At 40.8% G+C, this 26,844-nt stretch overlaps 1 protein-coding gene and 2 long non-coding RNA genes across 7 annotated transcripts in view; 1 reads left to right on the top strand and 2 right to left on the bottom strand.

Annotated features, from left to right (window-relative positions):
• Positions 1-26,844, top strand: part of LOC148410104 (syntaxin-binding protein 4) — a 152,446-nt gene that overhangs the window by 120,500 nt on the left and 5,102 nt on the right. For 4 of the 5 annotated variants that reach the window (XR_015868144.1, XM_088436542.1, XM_088436539.1 and 1 more), the window contains 5 exons: positions 11,066-11,193; positions 11,270-11,362; positions 15,407-15,472; positions 15,558-15,755; positions 25,123-25,239. Coding sequence is in view for 4 of the 5 variants with exons in the window: in XM_088436542.1 (XP_088292668.1) it covers positions 11,066-11,193; positions 11,270-11,362; positions 15,407-15,472; positions 15,558-15,755; positions 25,123-25,239 (602 nt within the window). In the remaining variant the exon portion in view is untranslated. Of the gene's footprint in view, positions 1-11,065; positions 11,194-11,269; positions 11,363-15,406; positions 15,473-15,557; positions 15,756-17,708; positions 20,795-25,122; positions 25,240-26,844 lie in introns of those variants that run through there. The other variant, XM_088436540.1, reaches the window with a different exon arrangement.
• On the bottom strand, positions 1,726-11,470 carry LOC148410106 (uncharacterized). The gene is made up of 2 exons (XR_015868145.1): positions 8,656-11,470; positions 1,726-3,520 (listed from the first exon to the last, which is right to left on the bottom strand). It is a non-coding gene; the product is annotated as an uncharacterized LOC148410106 (long non-coding RNA).
• Positions 14,683-26,788, bottom strand: LOC148410105 (uncharacterized). Its single transcript, XR_015868146.1, has 3 exons — positions 26,696-26,788; positions 26,549-26,608; positions 14,683-15,713 (listed from the first exon to the last, which is right to left on the bottom strand). It is a non-coding gene; the product is annotated as an uncharacterized LOC148410105 (long non-coding RNA).

Genomic DNA, 26,844 nt, shown 5'->3' with positions numbered 1-26,844 from the left:
TTAATGAAATAAAAACACATTTACAAGGCAACCATCGCACATTAAATAGTTATTGCATGCAACTATATATCCAATGTAGTGTATTTTCCGCACTATAATGTGCACCTAAAAGCCTTATTTTTTTTTTTTAAGCTAATGGTGCGCCTTATAATCCAGTGCGCCTTATATATGAATCAATGTTGAGATATTGAGGGATTCGTACATGGGGAATGAACTGATAAAGTAAGCTTTACGTGTTTCTTTTGTGTGTTTACAGTTGAACAAGGTTGGTCATATTGACATTGAGTTATTATGCTATTGAGAGTTTAGAGTTATTTGAATTATTATCGTTTTTACTTTGAGTATGACTATATTGTGTTTGAAAAAGTTGTAAAATATGTGTGTGTATATATATATATATATATATATATATATATATATATATATATATATATATATATATATATATATATATATACATATATATATATATATATATATATATATATATATATATATATATATATGGAAAAGATTTTAAAATATGTCATTAATTGAGGGTGCACCTTATAATCCGGTGCGCATTATAGTGCGGAAAATACGGTACTTTCAGTACTTGGAAAACTGATATTAATCAGTATGTATTAGTCTAATAAGCTGCTTTCCATGCCATCTTTTCCTTTCATTCTCTCCTTTCTGCCGCCATCTCTCATCTCTTATTTTTTTTTTTTTTCCTTTTTTATCTGTCCACTTAGCACCATGTAAAGAGTTTTGGGCCTTCTTGCAGCCTCCATTTTGTTTCTGGGGGTGGGCTCTTGCGCCGAGTCACCAGGGTACAATCCCTAAATGACTGTTGTGTCAGGAAACCTGGGAAACCCACAGATCATTTGAATAATGTCCCGAACTTGCTCAAAGCTATCATGCAACATCCTTGATTTGATGACATGTCCACCCACAGTGAACGAGCAAAAACTGATATGATTGCTGCAAATTCTGATGTGTGGGGGTCATTTGTCACCAACTGCATCACATCGCACAACCCTGGTCGACTGGAATGTGAACGACTGAATGACAAAAACTGACTGCACCATGATGACGCATATACTGTATACATATTTATGATTATTTTTGGGCCAATTTTATCAATAAATCTCACCACCTGAGGAAAAACTTGTATGTTGCTCTCTCAGAAAGATAAAATTGTGTGCAACGTCAGCCTTTCTGATCTTGAATGAAGTTTTCAAAAGATGGGTCTGTGCAAGCTCTTCCACCCCCACATAATGACCACAATTTGCATGTCTGCTGCTCCCCCAACAAGATAAAGTGAGTGTGCAACTTCTCTTTTGTTAATTTACATAACACAGTTAGACGTTCACAGGTGATTTAGAGTGTTAGCTAAACTCCTTGGTCCCAATTGGCACCCGGTGGTCTTTATAGGTAGTAGTGCCAAATGCTGGCCCTTCAAGTGTTAAGATCCTAAACAAAATTTGAGATGACACACAAGTATGCATGCGGTTCGCCTGCTCACTTGCAGTGCATCTCAAAGAGTGCAACTCACTGCTGGAGCGCCTCGGAGTGCGAGCTCACTGCTTGTGTGCCTTGGAATGCGCAGCTCACTGCTTGTGCACTGCTTGTGCGCCTTGGAGTGCACAGCTCACTGCTTGTTGTCAGAGAAATCTCAGAAAAGAAGACTAGGACAAGCCTAGCTGCTTAAACAGCAAAAAGAGTAACTCAGACCAGCCAAGATTGACTTTTCTACGCCGGCGTAGGGAAAAAAGGCTTGAGCAAATGTAACTCGTGGGTCTTCCAACGCCAGTTTTCCCCTTGCCCAGCCGTTCCCCCCGGCTTTTATTGAATAGAAGCATAGCAGATTACAAGACACAACAAAAGAGCCAGCCGGGCGCCACCGGCAGCTGGGCCAAGGTCCCGGCTCACACTTTCGTGCGTCAACAGTTCTATCTAAGGACAGGGTCAAGATGAACTAGGATTGCATAAATGGGTAACAATGAACTAAGAACATAATGATAACAACCTAATATATGATTCCCTTCACATATCCCCCCTGATTATCATTATGAAAACACATCAAACGATGTCAAAAGCTATTGCTTGAGTGGGAAGAAAACTACCCAAAAACCCAGTGGGAAAAAGGTAGAAACCCTTCCCAAGCAAGAGCTTGTTACAAGGAAAAAAGAAAAAGCAAAAGCTAAAGCTCCTTTTGGTCCAATACATGTATATACACATCACAAACCATATCAACATCCTATGTCTAAAATCTTTTCCGTGGGTGCATCTTGAATGGTTCTGACAGTTGTTGAATCGTCGTCAGAGTCGGGGTCAGAGTCAACAGGTTGATAGTCAGTCATGGTCACGGTCACTTGCGCTGCTAACCCCAACAGCATCCATGATTTTGGTGGCACAGATCTTACACAGGGCACACCGCAGGTTATGCAGAAACATGACAGCAAGAGAATGCAGATGATGACAGAAGCAATGGCTACAGCCACGCCCTTCCAATTGCCAAAGAAGTCCTGCAACCAATGCAGGAAGGGGTTGAGCTTCAACTCCCTCTATACTGTACTTAGAGTCCTCAGTCTGCACTCCCTGAGCAGTGTCAGTGTCTCAGACAACGAGCCATTAGACAAAGTGTGTAAAGGAATAAATGCGCAACATTCACCTGATGGCAAAAGCTTGCACAGGCCACCCTTTTCTGCCAGTCATGTCGAGTGCCTGTCTGTTTTGAATAGTCATAAGTGAAGTAGCATGTAGTTGTGAAGCTGTGTGCGTAGAAGGTGCGTCCGCGATATCAGTCGACGAGTATACTTTATGATAGACATCATTGAAAAAAATCGGTGTGTTTGTACACAGTCACTGGAAATAGAGCACCAAATATGGCAAATGCGAACCCGCTGCATTTGCTTTGTCAATCAATTTGTCTTTGTCAGGAATGCTCCAAGGCATGCCAATCGCATCAAAAATAGACGGAAGTTTGTCTGGTGATTGGGACTGGTGGTTTGTCAGTGTTGCATTTGGACCAATGGGTGGAGTTCTCAACACTGAAACAAACGTAGCGTTTTATCGCTGTTCCTGTGATGTCCGTCTGGAGCTGGAGGTTGCCCATGACGCTGGTGGGCAAACGCTGTCTGTCTGAGGTAGGCATGGTTGGTCGTCCGGACACAAGGGCGCCGCCCAGCATCAAGCCGCATGCTGCTCGGAAGAGTGCTGGCGGACAGGCCATTCTCCTGAGAGGGGTGTGTTTACCACAAAAACCCTTTCTTCCACTGTGGTCTTTCGTTGGTGCACCGTCCGTGCACTTGGGGGTGCTGATCCTCACTTCGAGGGACTGGCGTCGCTAGGCCCATCAACAGGGGGTCGAAGGATCTTGCACTGCGACTGGTGGATCCACCCGTCGCGTCCTTCAACTTTCACTGCAGTTGGTGTCGCTGCAATCATCTGGAACGGGCCATCCCAGCGTTCACTGTCCCAACGAGGTCGTCAGCACCTTGAGGAACACCTGGTCTCCGATCTGGACCCGGGTTTTCTGTGGGATAGAACACACTGGCCAGTCATTGTGCTTATGCATCTCCCTTGTGCCAAACAGTCTTTTCATGTGAACTGGAAAAGAACATCCTCTAGGTGGCTGGTCATGGGTTAAGTCTGCTAGTCCGTATGGTCCTCCATATACTATTTCAAATGGTGATAAAGTTTTTCCTTCAGCGGAACAAATCTCATTTCTGTGGCCACAATAAGAATGCAATCTGGTCGCTGTCTCTTTATCACTTGCATTGTTTTTATGCGTATGGCCTTGACTGTCCCATTTGTTCTTTCAACAAGCCCTTCTGATATTCAACAGTTCTCCAACTTTAGTAACAGCTTTTTTCACAAAATGCAATCAATTGTCACTTCTAATTACTCTCAGACTGCCAAATGTCAGTATGATTCGATCACACAATGCTTTGACAACTGTTTTTGCATCACAATGCGCTGTTGGGAAGAAATCAACCCACTTTAAGAATGCATCTAATATGACGAAACAATATTGCTTTCCTAATGCCTTATTTGATTCAATGTCATCCATATATATCATATGAAATCTGGAAATTTGCCTCTATGTGGTCACAAATAAACTTGCGCATTATTGCAAAAACAGATATCACAACATTTACAAAAAACACAAACATTTTGAGTATAAAAAGTGAACCCATATGCAACTGATCATGCATATTCCCCCCTGTTGACACATGGCAAAGCTCATGTGTCAACTTTGCTGCTCATTCAAATCAGAATTTTAGTAACCATGGTTTTCTAACCGCCAATCTACTTTTTTCTTCAACATCTTGTTATGCTCCTTTATTTAGCCATTTTTTCTGCTACAGTTTAGGAGCTGATGTTTTCCTTGATATCAAGCGGTTGTCTTGTGCTTTGGCAACTGTGGGCACACCTATGACTGTTTCTTTGGCTGCTTCGTTTGCCTAATCGGTTTCCTGCTATAATTTGGTCATTTCTTTTCTTGTTGTGGTTTGGAAGCCGCGGTTAGCCCAAAGTTGATAAAACACATGCCATACTCGCTGTCTGTCCATATTGTAACATCTTTGCTTTCAAAAATTTCACACGCTTTGATTAGCGCGGCCAATTCATCTGCTTGCAATGAACATGTCGATTTTAATGTTCCTTAAAACAAAATTTACTACATATCCCACCCTTTTGCGGCCGTCTTCCCCTTTGCTAGCTGAACCGTCAAAAAAAAACAACTTCTCCAGTCGGGAGAGGGGTGTCATTCAGGTCAGGTCTTGGTTCGGTGGGAATTTGGGCGTGGCTTCCACAGTCGTGTGGGGTGCCGTCTACAGGCGTGGGCAAAGGTGTCGCTGGGTTTGATGCTCCACATCTAACAATTATAATGTGTCCCTGTGATACAAGAACCGCGGTGCAATATAAATGTCATGCAGGCGATAAGAGTGTCATTTTTTGGGGTGGGGGGTTTCCAGCAACAAAACAAATACATAGGGAACCCTCAACGTGAGGGAGTGAAACAACACAACCTCCACTGAAGCCTCCCCAGCCAATGCTGCAGCCAGCACCACCTGAACGCCTTCAGGGGTCGGCCCAGCAACTGCATCCAATTCCTCAGAGTAAAATTTGACTGGCCTCAGTTTCCCGTCATGCTTCTGCAACAAAACTGAAGTCATGAATCCCTGTTTAGCGGTCACTCTTTGCTCAAATGGTTTGCTGTAATCCGGTAGTGTCAATACGGATGAATTAAACCAATTCCAATTTCACACTGTCAACTGCCTCGTCAGCTTTTTTCATAACTGATATCAAGCAGTGGCCTAGTCAATTCAAAACAAATTTTGGAATCCATATGCTACAATAACTCATCAGCCTCAAAAAAGACATCATTTGTCTTTTAGTCTGAGTTTTTGGGCTTTCGCAATGGCCTCCTTTTGTCTGTCAGTAACAATTCTGCCATCCTTATCTCATTAGTTCTGCCAACCTTCTTCCATTTGTTTCCACTTGCCCAAAATCTTTCTTGCCACAACGCCAACATCCTTATGCATTCAATTTTGTCTGTCAACTCTCTCTTACATCCTTCTTTTCCGCTACCACAATTCCTGTTTCCAACACAACACACTTCCACTTCTCCATCACACCAGAATGTCTGTTTTCTCCCCTACATTCTTCTACTTTTCTTCTTCTACTCCACTCTCAGCTGAATAGTCGATTTATCTAATCTCTGAGTGTTGGAGGTCACTCACATCTACATTTTTGTTTGTCGTATAGTTCCATTTAGCCTTGCATTTTCTCAGCTGCTGTCAATATGTTCAGCCTGTTTATCCATTATCTACCATAATGCGATTTGTTTTTAGAAAACTCTTGCAAACTATACTATATCAAACAATTAACATATCGACTGGTTCATCCTCCTTTTGCACAGTTGAATCTATTTTACTGTAAGACCTGATCCTATCATGCTAATCTCTTCAAACAATTATTACATATAAGGCATCAATCTTCTACCTTTTAAATTCATATTTTGTAAGGTGCCAGGCTTTCTTCCGCTTTTGCGTACTTGTATTTTGCAGGGCCAGTATACAAAAATAATTCTGTCCTTTCTGCCTCCTTTTGTCTTAACATGCAGGGTTTGCTACTTGGATCATGAAATACAACTCCCTATCACGTGTCTATGCAATTTTCTATACAGGTGTGGTTGGTAGAGAAGGGTCGCATTCCTGTTTTCAGAAAGTGGAGGATAAATTACGAAAAAAAGGTCGCAGTCACGGTCAAAAAGGGAGGCAGAGGCCTCTGATTGCCACCCCTGCTCTCCGCGCCTCTGTTTGTCCTGTTATCTGCAATTCTCGCAAGCAGCTTTGTTTGGTGTCTACTTGGCTGTTTTATTTTTTCTACAGGTCATTTAGTGGCTGCTGCTATTTCCAGATTCAACTTTTTCTCTTTTATCGATTTTGCTATTTGAAATTTTTCTTCAGCTTTGTTCTAACAAATTCAGTGGTCTCTATCAATTTGCCAATTACAAATATTTTCCACTTTGAAGAACAACAACAGCAACAACAACAAAATCAACTTTAGCAAAAACGACAATTCTCACAACTATGACAACAACAATAACAGCAACACATGCAGCAAACTGTGTGAAAATTTCAACAGAGCAAGCTTCACAAACTTAAACTCACAATCACTTCTCATTTTCATACCACAGTCTCCCAAACTGGCTATCATACGACAACATGCCTACATGTTATTAAGCTATGAAAACACAACATTTATAATTCAACGTCATCTGGCTATCCACCCCTGGCATAGCCTCACATATAACACAACAACTTTGTGTATTTTATTTGTGTTTCAACCACTAATTATTCATTGCCAGTTAATCTAGCATTTGGAAACATCCTAATTCTTAATTTAGTCTCAACTGATCCCATAATATATTTTTCCATTTTTCTCATTTCACCTGTGTGCTGAGAATTAACCCTGTGAATGGACCAGTTTCTGCCCACAAACCTCAGGTTTGAAACCATCTCAAATTTGTCATTTTGACTTTTAACCATGCAGACTAGATCAAGCCCGATCTAACAATGTATTTTAGCCAAATTTCAACAAATATCATTGTTTATTTCTAACAATCTAACATACAAACATGTAACACACCAATAGTTACACACCAGCAAACTGACAGATACACACGCAGATCCACATCACACAACATGCAGTTTACAACGTATATGTGGACTTTGTTAAGCACGTACAAGACACACTTTTTGCACACACCATTTCAAATGGCATCACTCCTTTGGCTTCATGTCAACCCTCAGTACTCAGATGTGGAGCTGAGACCCAGTCCCGAAAAGGGTCTTACTGCCGTGGCCACGGTCTTGCCTGGTTGTCAACTCCGCCTCTGAAAACCTCAGGTGTCTGGGTTTAAGAATATGGTGGTAAACTCAGGTACGAATTGTTGGTGTCTGTTTTCCACCGTTAATTTGGGTTTACTGTCTGGCTGTGTTAGTTGCCGACAGGTTAGTGGCTTCGGTCAAATCATCATCTGCTTTCCTTTTCTTCTCAGCCACCTTCCATGGTCGTTTCGGTTTGGCTCTATCAACTAAAGCCTTGCATTTAAACCACTGTTAACCATCACTGTTTTCAATCCTTTCCCTGTCCTTCAATGACAACTTCCGCAACACTTTCTCCAATCCACCACAATCATCCACGTCTCCTGAAAAACCGTATTGGATTTTCCATTTTTCCACATACTTAGTACTTTCTCTGCTATCTATCTCTGCCCGACGTACTTTTTCCTTCGATTCATCCACAAAACAACAACATTCCTTTTCCCATTTTGCCTCCTTGGGCCGAGTTGCGGCCTCGGAGGACTTATTTTTTTTACTCATGATTAACTATGTTTCCTTCGTCACGGGAGAAATGCTACGTGCCTGGTGTCGTGTCGGATACCGAGCTTCTACCTCGAAAGGCGGATATCCCCAGGTGTTTGTACTCACGACCGTTTCACCAGTTTTAGATTTCCCGTCACTCAGGACAGCCACTCCACATTCATTCCACACTCATACATCACAAAAATGATCAGCAACTGTGCACCGGATGTTAAACTTTCTCTTTTTTAAGTCAGGCCGTTTGTTTAAAGTCCAATTGACTATACGTTTAAGGTCCAATGGACCAGCCAGTCTCGTCAGACTGAACCCGTCAAGACGGTCGTTTAAGGTCCGATGGACCGCACGTTTAAGGTCCGATGGACCGCCCGTTTAAGGTCCGATGGACCGCTCGTTTAAGGTCCGATGGACCGCACGTTTAAGGTCCGATGGACCGCACTTTTAAGGTCCGATGGACCACACGTTTAAGGTCCGATGGACCGCACGTTTAAGGTCCGATGGACCGCACGTTTAAGGTCCGATGGACCACACGTTTAAGGTCCGATGGACCACTCGTTTAAGGTCCGATGGACCACTCGTTTAAGGTCCGATGGACCGCACGTTTAAGGTCCGATGGACCACTCGTTTAAGGTCCGATGGACCACTCGTTTAAGGTCCGATGGACCGCACGTTTAAGGTCCGATGGACCGCCCGTTTAAGGTCCGATGGACCGCCCGTTTAAGGTCCGATGGACCGCACGTTTAACATCCGGTGGACAATTCAGACTCGTCAGACTGACCTTTTGTTCTTGCAATCTCTCCGCTGGTCGAGTCACTCTGGTTCGTTGGATGGTGTTTGCGTTCCTCCGGTGAGCGGTGTCCGACGTCTGGCCTCGTGGAAAGGAGGGCTTCCAGAATCCAACGGATTCCGACGGTATACCGATTGGTTCAGCTGTCGTCGATCGTCCACCGAAGAGAAGGCTTCTTAACCATCCGGCTCGAACGGACCAAGTTAGAATGTCAGAGAAATCTCAGAAAAGAAGACTAGGACAAGCCTAGCTGCTTAAACAGCAAAAAGAGTAACTCAGACCAGCCAAGATTGACTTTTCTACGCCGGCGTAGGGAAAAAAGGCTTGAGCAAATGTAACTCGTGGGTCTTCCAACGCCAGTTTTCCCCTTGCCCAGCCGTTCCCCCCGGCTTTTATTGAATAGAAGCATAGCAGATTACAAGACACAACAAAAGAGCCAGCCGGGCGCCACCGGCAGCTGGGCCAAGGTCCCGGCTCACACTTTCGTGCGTCAACAGTTCTATCTAAGGACAGGGTCAAGATGAACTAGGATTGCATAAATGGGTAACAATGAACTAAGAACATAATGATAACAACCTAATATATGATTCCCTTCACACTTGTGTGCCTCGGAGTGTGCAGCTCACTGGTTGTGCGCCTTGGAGTGCGCAGCTCACTACTTCTGCGCCTTGGAGTGCACAGCTCATAGCCTGTGCACCCCGGGGTGCGCAGCTCGCTGCTGGCGCGTCTTGGAGTGTGCACCTCACTTTTTGTGTGTCTAGGAGTGCGCAGCTCAATGCTGGCACACCTCTGAGAGTGCATCTCACTGTTAGTGCACTTTGCTGCATGAACCTCAATGCTGGTGCTCATAGATTTGAGGCTTTAGCACATCCCTTAGCACAACCAGACCAGTGTATAATAAGAACTGATGAAATTCTTTCCACCTACATCGTTCAGCTAGTGTCCGTGGCCTTCGAGCGAACTCACTGGGGATGTGACTTCTCAGTGCAAGAAGTCTATCTGAAATCATGGAAGTGAGACTTGATGCAATGCGCCAGCTCAGCGGGCCAGTGCTGCTGATCCACAAATCTAAAAGACGCTTCATAACACCCAGACAAACCATATGCATATAATCATATGGGAAGAAGGCAACCATATCTATGCCTACACGTGCAAGGGGTGAGTGATTGACATGATGTTCTTCATCCAACGCCTGTCTAAAACTGTCATCAAGATTTGCGTTTCGCATTGACATAAGGAAATGTCATTCGCTTACATTTATGGACACCTGTTTGGTCACACTTGTCACAGCCATGGTAAGCATTGTGTGACTTCACAGCTCTTATGAAAGCTCTGGCTGGAGTGTCACACACAACTGAAAAAACATTAACAAAAAAGGTCTTCTTCTTGAACAGGAACCCACTTTTCAGTGTTTTAAGTTCATTTACCAAATCATGAAGGTATTCAGCCAATGAATTTGGCTTTCTAGAGCCACACTACAGTCCAATCAACTTTGGTTTATTCGTGTATCCTTGTAACATACAAAGAATTGGCCAAACCTGTGCACTAGTACTTTTCCAGAGGTATAGACCATCAACCAGCAGTTTATATGCATGTCCGTCTGTCACACTTTATCAAAGATTTTCTGAAAGGAATTCAAAATGCCACGATAATGGAAGACACCACCCGCTGCACAAATAATTTTGCAACGTTTTTTGTTTTCCGCAACGTTTGCCCGTCTTTAGACAGGATAGGATGGTCTATTATGAGGATGCTCAGAAGTGCTGACAGAGCTATTAAAGAAATGCCAAAAGAAACTGCCCAATTTGCCTGTGAGCTGTGCAGATCACTTTCGTCGTGACACCGGTCTCCAAGATCCGATATATCTTCAGACACTAAAGCTTCTCCCTCTTCTATAGCTTCAAAAGATCACTTGCTTCATCACTTGACTTGCATATCAAATTCCTCTGAATGGTCAACACAAACAGTTAGCTCAGAATTGACATCGCCCACGTCTTCCGTTTCCGCCTCACAGAGTTTGTCAACACTCTTTAAAGCCCTTCTTTGAGCTTTGCTCCTATCATTGCCCATCCACACTTTCTTGACTTCTTGGCAGTCAGTGTCCGGCAAACAGCTCGCCGGATACTGACTGCCACCGCTCTCTCACTGCGACCCCGCTTGCAGTTGCATATGTTACTGTCTGCCACCGCTTGCAGTGTGCCCGTAATGAATGTTGTGTGCATACACACTGCAGTATCAATACCATGACATATTAGATTGGGATATGGTGTGTGAGTAATGATACTTTTGATAACATTATTTCAGATAGAAGTTGCCTTTCCAAAGCCTTTTGAGTTTCTTAAAAAAAAAAGAAACCCTACTTCAGTCTTTACCTCTCTTATACCTCTCTAAACTTTGTCAGACTTTGTTGAGGCCACACGAACCATTTTCCAGGACAACTTGAAGGAGCTCAGTTTTGGGCCAGGTCCTTTCATGTTCTCCTATCATGAAGCAGCCAGTCTGATGGACAAGTCAGCCTTCCACTCCCCTGTAAGCAATCATCTCATATTTCAAGGAGATTTGTATTTTAGTCATCAATAGTTAACATTACTGTTCATGTCCACAGACATACGAATCCGAGTGCAGCTACGGCAGTGAGGAGACGGAGCAGTTTCAGACAGAGGTGAAAGAACTGCAAACCCAGATGAAGCAGCTCAAGGTGAATGCACACACTGCCAAACTTGGGACCTTTTATATATATATATATATATATATATATATATATATATATAGATAGATAGATAGATAGATAGATAGATAGATAGATAGATAGATAGATAGATAGATAGATAGATAGATAGATATACAGTGGGCCCCCGTGTTACGAACTTAATTCCGTTCAGCGGCTACGCTCGTAACTCGAACTGCTCGTATGACGGGCAATCCAAACCTATGTTAATTCGTGAATGTGTGCAACGCGTGCAAAAACCTTAGGTAAAAACATCACGACTTTATACACATATTAAAAATGAGGAACATAACCTACTGTACAATTAAATTAAATAACATAAATATACAAAGGAAAAATGACATTTACCTTTGGGGCGACGTGACTTGAGCTGGGTGGAGGCGGAGGGGAGCAGAGACCAACCCGCAGAATGTATTGATTTATTTTTTTAAACGGGAACTTTTCTCAAAACTAGAACATATCACCGGCAATTTCCTTCGCTTTAATCCATAATAGAAGAAGCCTCTCAATTTTGTTGTCGATCGAGGTCCGTCCCCCGGCAAGGAAAGTCTTGCCCTTAGAAGATTGCCGAGCAATTACGGCCATACTCACGAGCAATGCGTGCGCCTCCTTCGTATTTTTTTTTAATTATCTCCTGCTTGGTTTCTATTGTCATCATCCTCTTACTTCTTCCTTTACCGCCACTAGCAATTTTAGAAGCCGTGTCTAACAGATAAAGTTTGCAAAGTCTTCACAACATTCCTTCCTTCCGTTTTTGACTCATTTTCTCTCCTTCCTTCCGTCCCGACCAGCTGTGCCATCAAGCTAGATAAAGGCGTTCGGCCAATAGCATATCGGCATTTCTGTGATTGACGTGACGCCGGCCAATAGCATCTCCGTGAGTGAGACCGTGACTGACACCGTGACTGAGACAGTGCCTGTGACATTGTAAGAGCAATATCGTTCCACGTTGCCGTGACAAGCTTTAACTAGTGATGTTAATGACGTGGCAAAGCGAAAATATATGAACAAATACAATAGCCGGCATGTCAGATTATTCGTAAGGCTAATGGTCTGTGCCTAAGTAGGGGACAAAAAACTCCGCGGACCACGCTCGTAAGTCGAAATGTTCGTAAAAGAGGGTGTTCGTAAACCGGGGGCCGACTGTATATATATATATATATATATATATATATATATATATATATATATATATATATATATATATATATATACATATATGTATATATATATATATATATATATATATATATATATATATATATATATATATATACATATATATATATATAATTCCATAAACACTGTTTGGCTGGTTCAGTGCACTGTCATTTCCAAAAATGGAGCCCAAAAGTCCAAATTGAGCTGAACACTTTGGAGGAGCTGATGGAGCTGCTGACGTCGCACAAAGCCTTACAAGTCGTATCCCGGATATATATATATATATATATATATATATATATATATATATATATATATATATATATATATATATATATATACACAGTCGGCCCCTGGTTTACGAACACCCTGTTTTACGAACATTTCGAATCACGAGCGTGGGCCACGGAGATTTTTGTCCCCCACTTACGAGCAAACCTTTCGTCTTACGAACAATCCGACAAGCCGGCCATTGAGTATGCAAATATATTTTCGCTTAGCTGCGTCAACAAAGTCAAAGTACATGAACGCTATTGCTCTTACAATGTCACAGTCATTGTCTCAGTCACGGTGTCAGTCACGGAGTCAGTCACGGAGATGCCAATATGCTATTGGTCGATTAAGGTCACCCGGTCTCACTCACGGAGATGCTATTGGCCGGTGTCACGTCAATCACAGAAATGCCGATATGCTATTGGCCGAACGCCTTTATCTGTTAGACATAGCTTCTAAAATTGCTAGTAGCGGTAAAGGAAGAAGTAAGAGGATGATGACAATAGAAATGAAGCAGGAGATAATAAAAAAAAAAGAGGGAGGCACACGCATAATTAACCTTGCTCGTGACTATGGACGGAACCGCTCGGCAATCTTCTAAGGGCAAGACTTTCCTTGCCGGGGGATGGACCTCGCTCGACAACAAAATGGAGAGGCTTCTTCTATTATGGATTAAAGAGAAGGAAATCGCTGGTGATATGTTTTAGCATCTCCGTGACTGACACCATGACTGAAACAGTGACTGTGACATTGTAAGAGCAATAGCATATCAGCGTAACTGTGTTAATTTTGCGGGTTGGTCTCTGCTCCCCTCCGCCTCCACCCAGCTCAAGTCACGGCGCTCCAAAGGTAAATGTCATTTTTCCTTTGTATATGTTATTTAACTGTACAGTAGATTATGTTACTCATTTTTAATGTGTATAAAGTCGTGATGTTATTACCTAAGGTTTTTGCATGCGTTGCACGCATTCACTAATTAACATAGGTTAGGATTGCCCGTCATATGAGCAGTTCGAGTTACGAGCGTAGCCGCTGAACGGATTAAGTTCGTAACCCGGGGGCCCACTGTGTGTGTGTATATATATATATATATATATATATATGTGTGTGTGTGTGTGTGGTGACATTTCACCACGTACATATATACACATTTTGTTTTGCACTGAACCAGATCACATATGTGGTGAAATGTCACTACACATGCACGGAGAAATGTCAAAAAGAAATGGTGTGCCCCTTCAGCAGTAGTTAAGAGGATATCTCAGTACTAGTCAGGAAACAGATTTGCATCTTTTTTGTCCACACCAGGTTTGACCCATGACACGTGGCCCTGGCTCCCTTGGCATTGGCTTGGCAGTCTATATGTATACGCTTTTACACATGCACTGATATATTTTTAATTTTTAAATGTTTGTTTTAATGAAAGATAATTTATAGTCAATGCTTCACTTTTATTTCTTATAGTTTTGTTTACGTTTACAATTGAGAAAACAATTTACAGTCTGCTAAACTATTGCAGACTGAAATGGAAATGTACTGCCCAACATGTCATGAATGGTTGAAGAGATTGTTAAGGATTTGCTGTTAATCCACTATGAGCATGAGTGGCCAATCTTGACAAACAAACAAACAAAAACCTTGCATGTACAATATCTAGTAAATTCAGTTTCTGAAATTTCAGTTTTTCATCACTAAGATATATAGCATACAAAAATCTTCATTACAAAAAAACTTTGCGGCTGTTTGGTTTCATGAAACCACAACTCCTTCTGTGGGCCGTCACCTTATCACTGAACTAGTATTTCCAGTCCTGACTAACACTAGATGATATCTAAATGGCAATTTAAAGGCAGGTTTAGGCCAAATTGGTAATGCTTAATTTAATTTAGGGCTGTAGTTAACGGTTATTTTAATAACGGTTATTATGTTGGTTATTTTGTGGCTTATTTGATGAATTGTGTTTTAAAATATTTAAAATTCTATCTTTATATATCTTTCCTTTTAGCTCAAAATAAGACTAATATTTAATACTGTATAAATTATGAAGAAGCTCATTTAATGACTGTTAGTCACTCAGTTTGCATCTTCATGTATGTTCTGAATGTGTCAGTCCAGGTTTAGTCTATTGGAAAACCCATCCATCTATCCATCCATTTTCTAGAGCTGCTCATCCTCACCAGGTTCGCAGGCCTGCTGGTGTTTATCCCAACTGACTTTGTGCAGTAGACGGGGGACACCTTTAACTGATTGGCCGCCAATCGCGGGACACAGAGGGGAGAACAACTAAGCACCAATCCTTATTTAAACTGACTCCTGACAATGGACTATAGCCCTTGCAATGTATTTTTTGTGTGACAAGTCAAACATAACAGAACAGGTTCCATTACATGAACCATTCCAAAGGCAAGTAAACACAAGCCTGTGAGCTCGAATAAAACAAAAATAATAAATACTTCTAATATAACTTATTTTAATGATTAAACATTATAGATATACATTATTTACATTACTGAACATGTAGTTTCTGTCGTTCAATTAGTTCATTTTATTATGCATGTTACAGTGTATTCATTTTGGCAGGTCGTCCTAAAAGACATGGAGCATAGCAAGAAAACTCTTGAGAATGAGCTGCAGAAGACCTCTGAGGTAGGGAACCATTTATATAGAACAGGAAAATGAAAAAAATTCCGGTTGGGAAAATGAGCAAAGAAAGTCTGTGTTCTCGTTTCAGAAAGCGTGCTTGACTGTGGAGGAGAATGCCCGTCTGAAGAGTCGTCTACAAGCAGCGGAGGCCGAGGTGGTGCAATGTCATGCAAGCAGTGTGGAGCAGGACTACGAAGAGGTGATCCAGCTGCTGGAGGCTGAGATTAAAGACCTAAAGAACCAGCTGGCAAGCAAGAGACAAACACAAGGAGGAGAAGCTACAAAAGTGAGTCCGTACTTGAAGGAAAATTCTGTCAACAAAATATTACAACACTCTCAGATCTTCAGTTGCACTCTGTATTCTGACACAACATAATAATGCAATCAGGAAAAACACTTGCAAAGATGGTATACTCAACTTCACATTGAGCCATTGTAAAATTAAAATCCTTACAATTTGCGTTCTTCTCAGTCCTTGATTTGCATATTATCACTTGAAATTCTAAATCAATTGTAGAATTGTGTAATAGTAAGTAAGGAAAAGTTTTGATTGCCTTGCTGGTTTTGGTAATAACATTTTTGTGTCTATCCGAGGGGAGGAGCTAGAAAACGTGGTAACGAAAATCTCGACTTTGTTATCTAACCTACTCTAAACAAAATCACAGTTTCCACCATCATATTCTTCATGTACAATACTCACTTTTTCTAGTACCATCTGTGTTATGGTTCCATAAAAAGTACACCAAAACGTGATGTAAATACTTTGGAGGACATTGATTGGTGCAAGACAGATTTGGATATGCAGCACGAGAAAAAAATGAAAAAGCTCAAAAATCACAAGCTTCCTTTGATGTTTTTGAAGTCAATCTGGTTGATGCAATATTCCAAAGCAGCCACAATCCAAGCTCCTGGTTCAATAGTCTCTCCATTGTTATTATGTATTATCACATGCTTTCTACCGTCGCCGTTAACAGACATGGCTGGTGAAGTGCGGTGTGGTGGGTGGGAGCAGACTAGTGCAGGGTAGAAACCATCGGTCGAGACGGGGCTCAAGATGTGGTTCTGGGTCCAAGAGAAGTTTGCCTACCTTTCTTAGTTACTGCAGCATGCGAGTCCTATGGAGGGCATCCCGTTCTGAACTGTCCATTGTAGTCAGATAATGTATTTCTTCATAACAGCACTAAACCAGAGCATGATGGATGCACAGCTGATTCACTGGCTGCTATGTGGAATTGCCTTAATTGCTTTTTCTTTGGCAGTAGGAGAGTACATCCTCTGCTGACCCTATTCAAGTATGAATCTGATTTTGGCCTCCCATTTCAGGCCTTAAATGACTGTAAATGTGAGAAACCTGAAGGTCTCACAGGCTGATGCAGAGCAATTATGGCAAAGGATGTTTCAATGAGCACAAACGGCACTGGAGGGAAGAGACACATCCCACTCATTTTCCGAAAGAGTACAATTCATACCATCTACTTTTGAGAGCGCAAGGTGAAAAAAATTCCCAGTTAAAACATAAGATGGGATGGTCATGGAGCTTGGAAGGTGTAATTTGTATCAAAATTTGTAAGTTCATAAATAGATTTGATTTCTCTGGTTCTCATCCCAATACAATGGGTCAGTGTTTTTCAAAAAGGGTTTGAATATTTGACCGTCTCACGATTCCATTTGATTCGATTTTAGGATCTCTGATTGGATTCAGAATCGATTTTCCCTTCAAAACGATTCAATTGGATTAAAAATGAAGTCTTCCTCAGTCTATAGACAGAATTTCGAGGCGCAGCCGAAGCGTTGAGGGAGTCCGGTTTGGGAGCCTCAGCATTGCATCTTTGCTTTTTGCGGAGGATGTGATGCTGTTGGCTTCTTCAGGCCGTGAAATCCAACTTTCACTGGAGCGCTTCGCAGCCGAGTGTGAAACGGCTGGGATGTGGGTGGAATGCCCTCTCCGGGTCAGGAAGGAGGTCCTGCCCCAAGTGGAGGAGTTTAAGTATCTCGGTGTCTTGTTCACGAGTGAGGGTAGGATGGAACGTGAGATCGACAGACGGATTGGTGGGCTGTCTGCTGTCATGCGGGCTCTGCACCGGTCTGTCATGGTGAAGAAAGAGCTGAGCCGAAAGGCGAAGCTCTCCGTTTACAACTCAATCTACGTTCCTGCCCTCACCTATGGCCACGAGGTGTGGGTCTGGACCGAGAGAACAAGATCCCGGATACAAACAGCTGAAATGAGTTTCCTTCGCAGGGTGTCCGGGCTCTCCCTTAGAGATAGGGTGAGTGTGTCATCCGGGAGGGGCTCAGTCTCGAGCCGCTGCTCCTCCGCGTTGAGAGGAGCCAGCTGAGGTGGTTCGGGCATCTGATTAGGATGCCCCCCGGACGCCTCCCAGCGGTAGAAGATGGATGGATGGTTCTTGTCTTTGTTTTTATAAATACACCTTGGCCTCTTAGGGCGTACAAATTCTCCCTAATTTTGCATAGCTTTTGGACACCATGGCAAGACTGATATGTTGTATACTGTGTACATGATTTTTTTCTGTTTTAAATTCAATTAGTTTATAATTTAAGAATTTATCGTCACAGTCAAACAGCAAAACAGGCCAAACTGAGTAGTACAAATGTGCTGTATTTACAGGTGGTTAATCAAAGACAGCACCATAGTCTATTAGGACTGCATAGTTTATAGAACCATTTGTTTTTTCATGATAAATAAGTGCTGTGATTTTTCTTTTTTTTTTACATGTACAGTGATGAGTCATATGTGTTTCAAAGTCAAAGTCAAGTTTACTGTCAATTTCTTCACATTTGCTTAACATACAAAGGAATCGAAATTGCGTTTCTCACTATCCTCTGCTATTTACATGTACAATAACAAAGTGCAGGTGCGCAAGATGAGACAATACTAAAAACTAGATTCTTATCTATAGCAATGTAATGTGCAGTATGTTAGAGCTACTTTGCCTAGTGTTGCTAAACTAATAACTAAAACTAAAAACTAAATACGAAAAACCAGGTATGGCAAAAGTACCCCAAGATTTGGGTATTGATTTGGAGTTTGCATTCGTTTCTTTGTATTTTATTATGTTTTAGTTTATTTTGTGTGCATGTTGGAAGTTTTGTGTTGGTTGATTACAGACTATTTGCTTTCTGTTCTGTGTGAATGTATGTTCCTGGGTAACACATTTAATTGACGTGTGCTTGTGAGATAAAAATGCATTAGAATGAGTAGAGTCGACTATGAGGAGAGAGGATGGAAGAATAAAGAAAACATGACTGAAGGCCAATGTTCTCTCTAACTTTCAATGCATCTGAGCATTCACTGAGCAGGCTTTGGACCACCGTGAGCAACTTCAGACATGCACACAGTGAGTCCTGTGTGCATATCTGATCCACCGAAGTGACCTATATCACATAGCTCACATTTTGTCATTTGTGAGCAAGGAAGGAGCGGGGCTCTGAGTATATCATGTAACAACAGATGTAAATCTCTTACGTTTGGGTAATTTACAATAAATTATATAGTCGGTTTTCCACATGAAATCTCAAATGGACAAAATTGTCCTGTTCTTTTCACTATTCTTGGTCACATGCAGTTTGACCAGATCAAGGCAACCTAACATGACCTCTCTATCTTGGTCGTGCTTTCTTTACAGTGCCATTCATTCTTTCCAACATACTGTACTGTGTGGGTGCTACAACCAATCATAAATTGTTTCATTACCAGTTGAAATATTTTGCGATGTGCCATACATATATACATATACATTTATGACGTTTACGCAATGCTTTTATCACAATAATATCTGAGTATTCAACTGGAAACATTTGACAAATTTTAAAATACATCAGTGAGTAGTAAGCAATATTCATTTTCTCTCATGCATGCTCAACAAAAAGCTCTAAAGAAATAAAAAAAAAAACACAAAGAAGTGTTGTTCCTCTATCTTATACCATCCCTCCTGTTGAAAGGTGACAAACCTTTCTGGAGGATGGGTTTGCCATATCTATTTCTATTTGTCAAAATGTTTTATATGAATTTTCAACAAGTGACATTTACAACTTTATTTTCCCCCAAACAAGTTCTTTCCTTTCTAGTGCATGTCTTAAATCAAAGGTGTCAAACTCAAGGCCCGGGGGCCAGATCCGGCCCGCCACATCATTTCACGCGGCACGCGAAATGCCCATTCCAATTCAAGGTTCCGGTCAATATACCACATTTGTAAGTCGTCTCCAGCTTTTGAAATTGTTTGGGGGGAAAAAGCAAGTGCTTTTTGCCCTCACCCTCTCTCTGATTTCAAAACTAGTTGGAAGTGTGACAGAAACTGTAACTGCAACGTGGCCCTCGATAAAACTGAGTTTGACACCCCTGCCTTAAATGAACTTGAAATGAATCCACCAGGGGCAAGGCAGATCTTTGAGGTTCGCCCATGATAGATTCACTGCCTGGATTTTTTCTGAACATTTCTATTTCTCGCCATCCTGTCAGGTTAGTGGCCATTTGGAGGGACTCAGCGTCATTTTGGGGCTGACAAGATGGTTTCTTTTCTCTGAGTACATGATGACTTCTTATAGTCAACATATGACTCAAATACTCCACCACTGTCACAAAATTTGTAATTTGGCTCAACTTCCTTTATTTCCCCATTTTCACAAGGTGTTCCAATAGAGCCAATGTGTCTTTTTCACAACACAGGTCATTTTCTAAATTATTGTCCATGTATATCTTGTGGGTGTTCTGATCTTAAAAAGAACGCATTTCTTAAATCCACTGCAGAAAATATCTTTGTTTCAGGATCCAAATGATTTATGGTGAATAGAGTGAATTTATATAGCGCCCTCCACACCGTATGGTGTACAAAGCGTCTACAAAGACTCACATTCACCCATTCACACACATTCATACCCCAATGGAAGCTGCTGCCACGCAGGGAACCATCAGTTCCACTGGGAGCAAATTAGAGTTCAGTGTCTAAATCAAAGGACACTTTGGCATAGTTGCCAGGGTCAGTGATTAAACCCACAACCTTCTGTCACTCTATTGTTGGTACATGCCGATAATTTAGCTTTTTTGTTGCTTTTACCTTTGTAAATGATCAATTACGGGTTTAGCTTTTGACTTGGCATGGACTATATTCCCTTTTATTCTAATGCCCAAATATCATTAGGCCAATGTCAGGATTCTTAAGTGGCAAAATATTGCCTTTATACATCTTCTACTTCTTCATAAATTCATTACTTGTTGAATGAATTGTTTCTGGTCATAGATTCACTCCCTCATGCTCATATTAGTCATCAGGAGCGGGTGTCTGTCTCCTTGTCTCCCAGTGTGACATGCAATTATTATCTTCTTCTTTTTTTTTTTTTTTTTTTCATTTCACCTTCACTGAACCAACTGCCATGTTTAGGGTTTTCTCATACTGTGTATATTTACCATTTTTTTCCTGACAGTTATTACCGTAAATTCCGGACTATAAGTCGCTACTTTTTCCCAAAACTTTCAACCCTGCGGCTTATTCAGTGATGCGGCCAATTTATGTAATTTTTCTAACGGCCGCTAGGGGTGCTCGAGTAGAAAAGGTAAGATTAAGACCGGTGGAATATATGCGTCGAGGAAGAGTGCAACTTTCTGTCTTGTGCATAAATTAAATTAGCGTGAACATACCCTCATCATGGAAAATGCAAAAAGAAAGGCATGTGACGCAGGACAAACTCCATTCCAGCTGTGATTCCTGGGGGCACAACGAAGTATTTGCAGCCGCTTGACATTAGTGTGAATCGTGCATTTAAAGTGGCGCTCCGTGTTGAATGGGAGAATTGGATGACCAGCGGCGAGAAATCTTTCACTAAAACTGGCCGCATGCGAAAGGCAACTTTTTCACAAGTGGATCCTGACAGCGTGGGGGAGCGTAAAAAAAATCACCATCACCAACGGGTTCCGAAAAGCCGGTCTGCTGCGTGTTGGGAGAGGAGGGCACAGTGACAACGAAGGAGAGGCTGAGGGAGTGTGTGACTACGTCTATATGACATTGTTTCATTCCGACACTGAGGAAGATGACTTCAATGGCTTAAATTCAAAGGAGGAAGATGAAGACGGCTTACCCTGATTTTTACCAATATGTTCTTTTACCAGACCTGTTATACTGTGTTACTAGCGTGTTGCTACCATGCTGCTAGCGTGTTGCTACCATGCTGCTAGCGTGTTGCTACCCTGTTGCTAGCGTGTTGCTACCATGTTGCTACCGTTTTACTGCCCTGTCACAGGCTTCAGTTCAAAGGAGGAAAATGAAGACGGCTTACCGTGATTTTTACCAGTATGTTCTTTTACCAGACCTGTTTTACCAGACCTGTTATACTGTGTTACTAGCGTGTTGCTACCATGCTGCTAGCGTGTTGCTACCACGTTGCTAGCGTGTTGCTACCATGTTGCTACCGTTTTACTGCCCTGTCACAGGCACCGTTTGGGAAGAAAGTTATATTATTATTGTTAAGTTATATTATTAAAACTTTGAAAACTCTCTCTGTGTACTGTCTTTCTTTGTAAATCTGTTTACATGTTTTAATGTGGGCACATGCGGCTTGTATGCAGGTGCGGCTTGTGTATGTACAAAATCGGTTTTCCTCTAAAATGTAGTGGGTTGCGGCTTATAATCAGGTGCGCTCTATAGTCCGGAAATTACGGTATGTCTATTGTGGATTATTTTCATTTATTATATATTTCTGTAAATATCTCTAACTGTTGTTTAATAGTATACTTCTACATGCACCTGAATCAAATGAGAATATATAACTTTCTCTATTTTTAAAGTTATCGCCTGTAAGTTTCTACTGCCTGTGCATCTAATGACTGTAATTAGTTTGAATCATTTTATCCAGTTAGATACAACAAGAACAACTGCTAACCTACTTCTTTTTTATCACACCAGAATGTCCGTTTTCTTCTCTGCATTCTTTTACTTACTTTTACTTTTATTTTACTACGCCACTCTCAGCTAAATAGTGCACTTATCTGAACTTTTGAGTGACAAGGTTCACATCATGTCTACCATTTGTTGTATAATTCTATTTGCTGTCGATATGTTCAGCCTTTTTAGCCATTATCTACCAATATGTCAATATATCAACGCTATATGTTTTAAAATACAGTATGTGTATATGTTTGAATGTCCTGCAAACTATGTTATATCAAACCATTAGCCTATCAACTGGTTCATCCTATTTTTGCACAGTTGAATCTATTTTACTGTAAAATAAAATACAATACTATCACTCTAATCTATCAAACAATTATTTCAAAGTAGGGCACCACTCCTCTACATTTTTTTTTAATTTATGTTTCGGAAGGTGCCAAGCTTTCTTACGTTTTTATATGTTTGTCTTTTGAGCAGGGCCTTTAAACAAGAATAATTCTGCCTTCTCTGCCTCCTTCACCTTAACATGCAGGATCTGCTACTGGTTTCATGAAAAACAACTTCCTATCACTCATTTATTCAATTTATGTTCCGACAACCAAATAGTTATCTCAAATTTTACACAGGTGTGGATAGCAGAGAACAGCCACATCCCTGTTTCCGAAAAGTGGAGGATAATTTACAAAATAAGTCACAGTTGCGGTAAAAAGGGAGGCAGAGGCCTCAGATTACCCCCCCCCTTCTCCACACCCCTGCTTTGTTCCATTATCTGCGATCCTCATAAGTAGCTGTTGTTTGGCGACTACTTCGCTGTTTTTCTTTTACTTCTACTGGCCATTTAATGGCTGCAACTATTTCCTTATCTAACTTTTTCTCTAACTAAATGAGTAGTCTTATCAAATTCACAATTTCTTTGTTATATTTTTTTTCTTTGGGTCTGTACTCCTAAAACCCTCGTACACAACACAACAGTCATATAATTAGGCTATTTAAACACATTATTTACAATTGACTCAACCTCCTCTAGCTATCCACCCCTTGTATAGCCTCACATATAACACAAAAGCCTTTTGTACTTTATTTATGTTTTAAACACTGATAAATAATTGCCAATCAATTCAACATTTTCAATGTCCCAAATCAAAATTTGTCTCCTAATCCCATAATATATTTTTCCATTTTTACTTTCAATATTTCATCTTTGTACTGAGAATTACCCTGTGAATGGGCCAGTTTCTGCCCACAAAACTCACGTTTGACACCTTCTAAAATTTGTATTTTTGACTTTTAACCATGCAAACTAGATAAAGCACGATCTAACAATGCTTTTTTTGCCCAATTTAAACCAGTATCACTCTTTATTTCTAAAGATCTAACATACAAACATGCAAGACACAAATAGTCACACACCAGCAAACTGTGTGAAAATCTCTCGAGCGCAACCTTTAACTCATCATGGGCCAAACTTGTTTTAGATCCTCAAAACAAATGCCAAAAACGTCAACTTATCACCGAAACCTACTTAAATCAGGCAACAATGACACTGTTGCTTCAGTCTGGTGGACTTGTTGCATACATACTCACAATCACTTTTCACGTCTCACAAACCTGCTATCATACCACAACAGTTATGCCAAAATATTATGAGGCCATTAAGACGCACAGGACTGGAACCTTTTCTTGTCTTAATCTTCTAGAACTTCTAGGTTTTCTTATTCTAGGTATCACTTATTAAGACGCACAGGACTGAAACCTCTGCTTGTCTTAATCTTCTAGAACTTCTCGGTTTTCTTATTCTAGGTATCACTTATTAAGATGCACAGGACTGAAACCTTTTCTTGTCTTAATCTTCTAGAACTTCTAGGTTTTCTTATTCTAGGTATCGGTAGCGCAAGCCTCTTGCTCCGCTTTCTATTTTGTCCTTTGGGCCTCGGGTAGGGCTTTCAACCTCCCTTTTACTTATTAAGACGCACAGGACTGGAACCTTTTCTTGTCTTAATCTTAGGTATCACTTATTAAGATGCACAGGACTGAAACCTTTTCTTGTCTTAATCTTCTAGAACTTCTAGCTTTTCTTATTCTAGTTATCAGTAGCGCAAGCCTCTTGCTCCGCTTTCTATTTTGTTGTTTGGGCCTCGGGCAGAGCTTTCAACCTCCCTATTTGTTTTTTGGGCCATGGGCAGGGCTTTCAACCTCCCTTTTACTTTACCAAGCATGCCAACAAGATAAGACTATACTCACAGTTCATGTCATCTGGAAGGACCGCCAAGTAGGAAGAAAAGAACTCAGGGATCAGCTCGACGCCAAAAATGAATGAGAGTCTCTCGAACGTGAATTATTTGGATGGATTAAATTGTCAACAAAAGGTCCCCAGTTCTCATTTTGCGTTCTGTGTAAAAAGGATGTGAAAGTACTAAAAATAACAAACAAAAACTTGTTTACACAAATGATCTTTGCTTTCATTTTACATAGTCTGTCTTGCTGTGAGTAAATATGTGCCGCGTAGTGTTTGTAAAGTTTATTATCACTTAATAAGGGGAATTGCAATCATTAATAAGGGAAGTAATTGGCCGAGGTTGACAGGTATGTCTTCTAAATTGTCAAGGTGATCCAGATGTAATATACTATACCTTAAAATTAAACCTAAAATGTTTATCCTCAAATCCAAATATACAGCAAAAATATGTCTTCCAAGCTGGCAGATTTCGCTTCCCGGATCAATATGACTTGTTTTTTGTTTTGTTTTTTTGCCAGGAAGAAGTGCAGGAACTGAGCAGGAGGCTGACTGCCATCGACAGTAAGCTTCGGAAGTCCGAGGTCAACAGAAAACACCTTGAGATGTCCAACAAAAGACTGCTTGGCTTTGTGCAGGTACAACACACATGTAAGCCTAAAGGTTGTGTTACAATAAATAAGTACCTCTTGATTGGGTTGAACATTGGCATTTATACAATCAGTATGAATGCAAAAAATGAAAGTTCTATTTCAAACAAAACGTCACCACAGCTAATAGGCTAATCCAGTGACTGCAGATGACTTGCCACAGGAACATTCAAGTGTTCATGCAGTCAAGATAAGCGCGAATTAAATGTTCTTTTATCGAGGAAAAACGTGGCATGGACAAGCAGGCACAACACAACAAATGCTGGCTTGTGTCCTACAAGAAGTGCAGCTCCCTAGAGGGGCAACGTGCACTCACTGGAGTGGCGGCTTGAGTCAGCCAACCTTGGCCAGGGTGGCAGAATATGTTTATTCTTCAAGTCTTGCACTCGCCCACCAACATGTTGTAGTGTGATGAATCATTGCTGTTATAACGCTCGTTTGAGCTAGGAAGGGATCTGACCGCTGCCAAAATGGTGGGATACGGCAACACAGATCAGGAATGACTATGGAGCCATGTGGTGCAAATAATAGACGTAAAACAACCCTGCTTTTCATTCATGCATTATTAATTCTTAAATTATCATATACAATAATCATATATATATATATATATATATATATATATATATATATATATATATATATATATATATATATATATATATATATATATATATAATATATTAATAAAATTATACGTTATGTTATAATGATTACCTATTATTAAGAGATATAACCATATATAGCAAACTTTCAATATACTGCAGACAAGGCAATCAATTCAAAACAAAATTGAAAATCCTACCGCCTATAGCAGTGATTGGGTAGCCTGCCATCAAAGGAAGTTCTATGCACAGTGGAGTGGAAAAAAAAAAAAACCTGACCTAAAACAAGGCCAAACAATGCAATGAATAATTATATTGACAGTTAATCACTGTGATAAACACAAAATTTATATAATGTAAACCAAAAATAAGTCAATATGAACCTCAATTACAAAAACTTTAATACATAAAACAGAAATATTAATAATATGAACGTAACTTGAATTTATGAATACAAATACAATCATATATCAAACTAGATACGATAATGCATACAAATTATGAAGCTTCATCAACTTCAAATGGTTCAAATTCAAAAGTAAAATGCACTTAATTTGGTCCAATTTCAAGTTCAAAAGTAAAAATCACAGTACCAAAGTGGTATTGAGTGGGTTGATTTCTAAGGTAACAATTTGAGAAAAACCTGGCTGTACTAACTGGTTGCCACATTAGTAGGGAACTTTCGGACTCACCGATGAGTTGCAGAGTAGTGGAAAGTAACCAGCTGCCCAGGGTGTGGTGTTTGAAAAAATCTACAATAATGTATGTTTGGATTAATCTTGACAATCAACTCACACATAATGTCCGGAGGTATAAGTAGCAGGTTTAGAGCAACTCACCGGTGACAATCAATGGTTCTGTTGCGTATTTGCCATCTTTTCAGCCTTTAACTTGCGCCACGGGAGTTGCTCCACAGCGAGAGCAGCTGAGCGTAATTAGGTAGTGATGAGAGAGCTGCAGTCTCTTAAAGGGACAGGCACCGGGCAAT

Source organism: Hippichthys cyanospilos, chromosome 16 (assembly GCF_059441005.1).
Source record: "Hippichthys cyanospilos isolate Australia breed blue-spotted pipefish chromosome 16, RoL_Hcya_1.0, whole genome shotgun sequence".
Taxonomy (NCBI): Eukaryota; Metazoa; Chordata; class Actinopteri; order Syngnathiformes; family Syngnathidae; genus Hippichthys; species Hippichthys cyanospilos.
The sequence above is the reverse complement of the archived record's forward strand: the minus strand, read 5'-3'. Positions and strand labels throughout refer to the sequence as shown.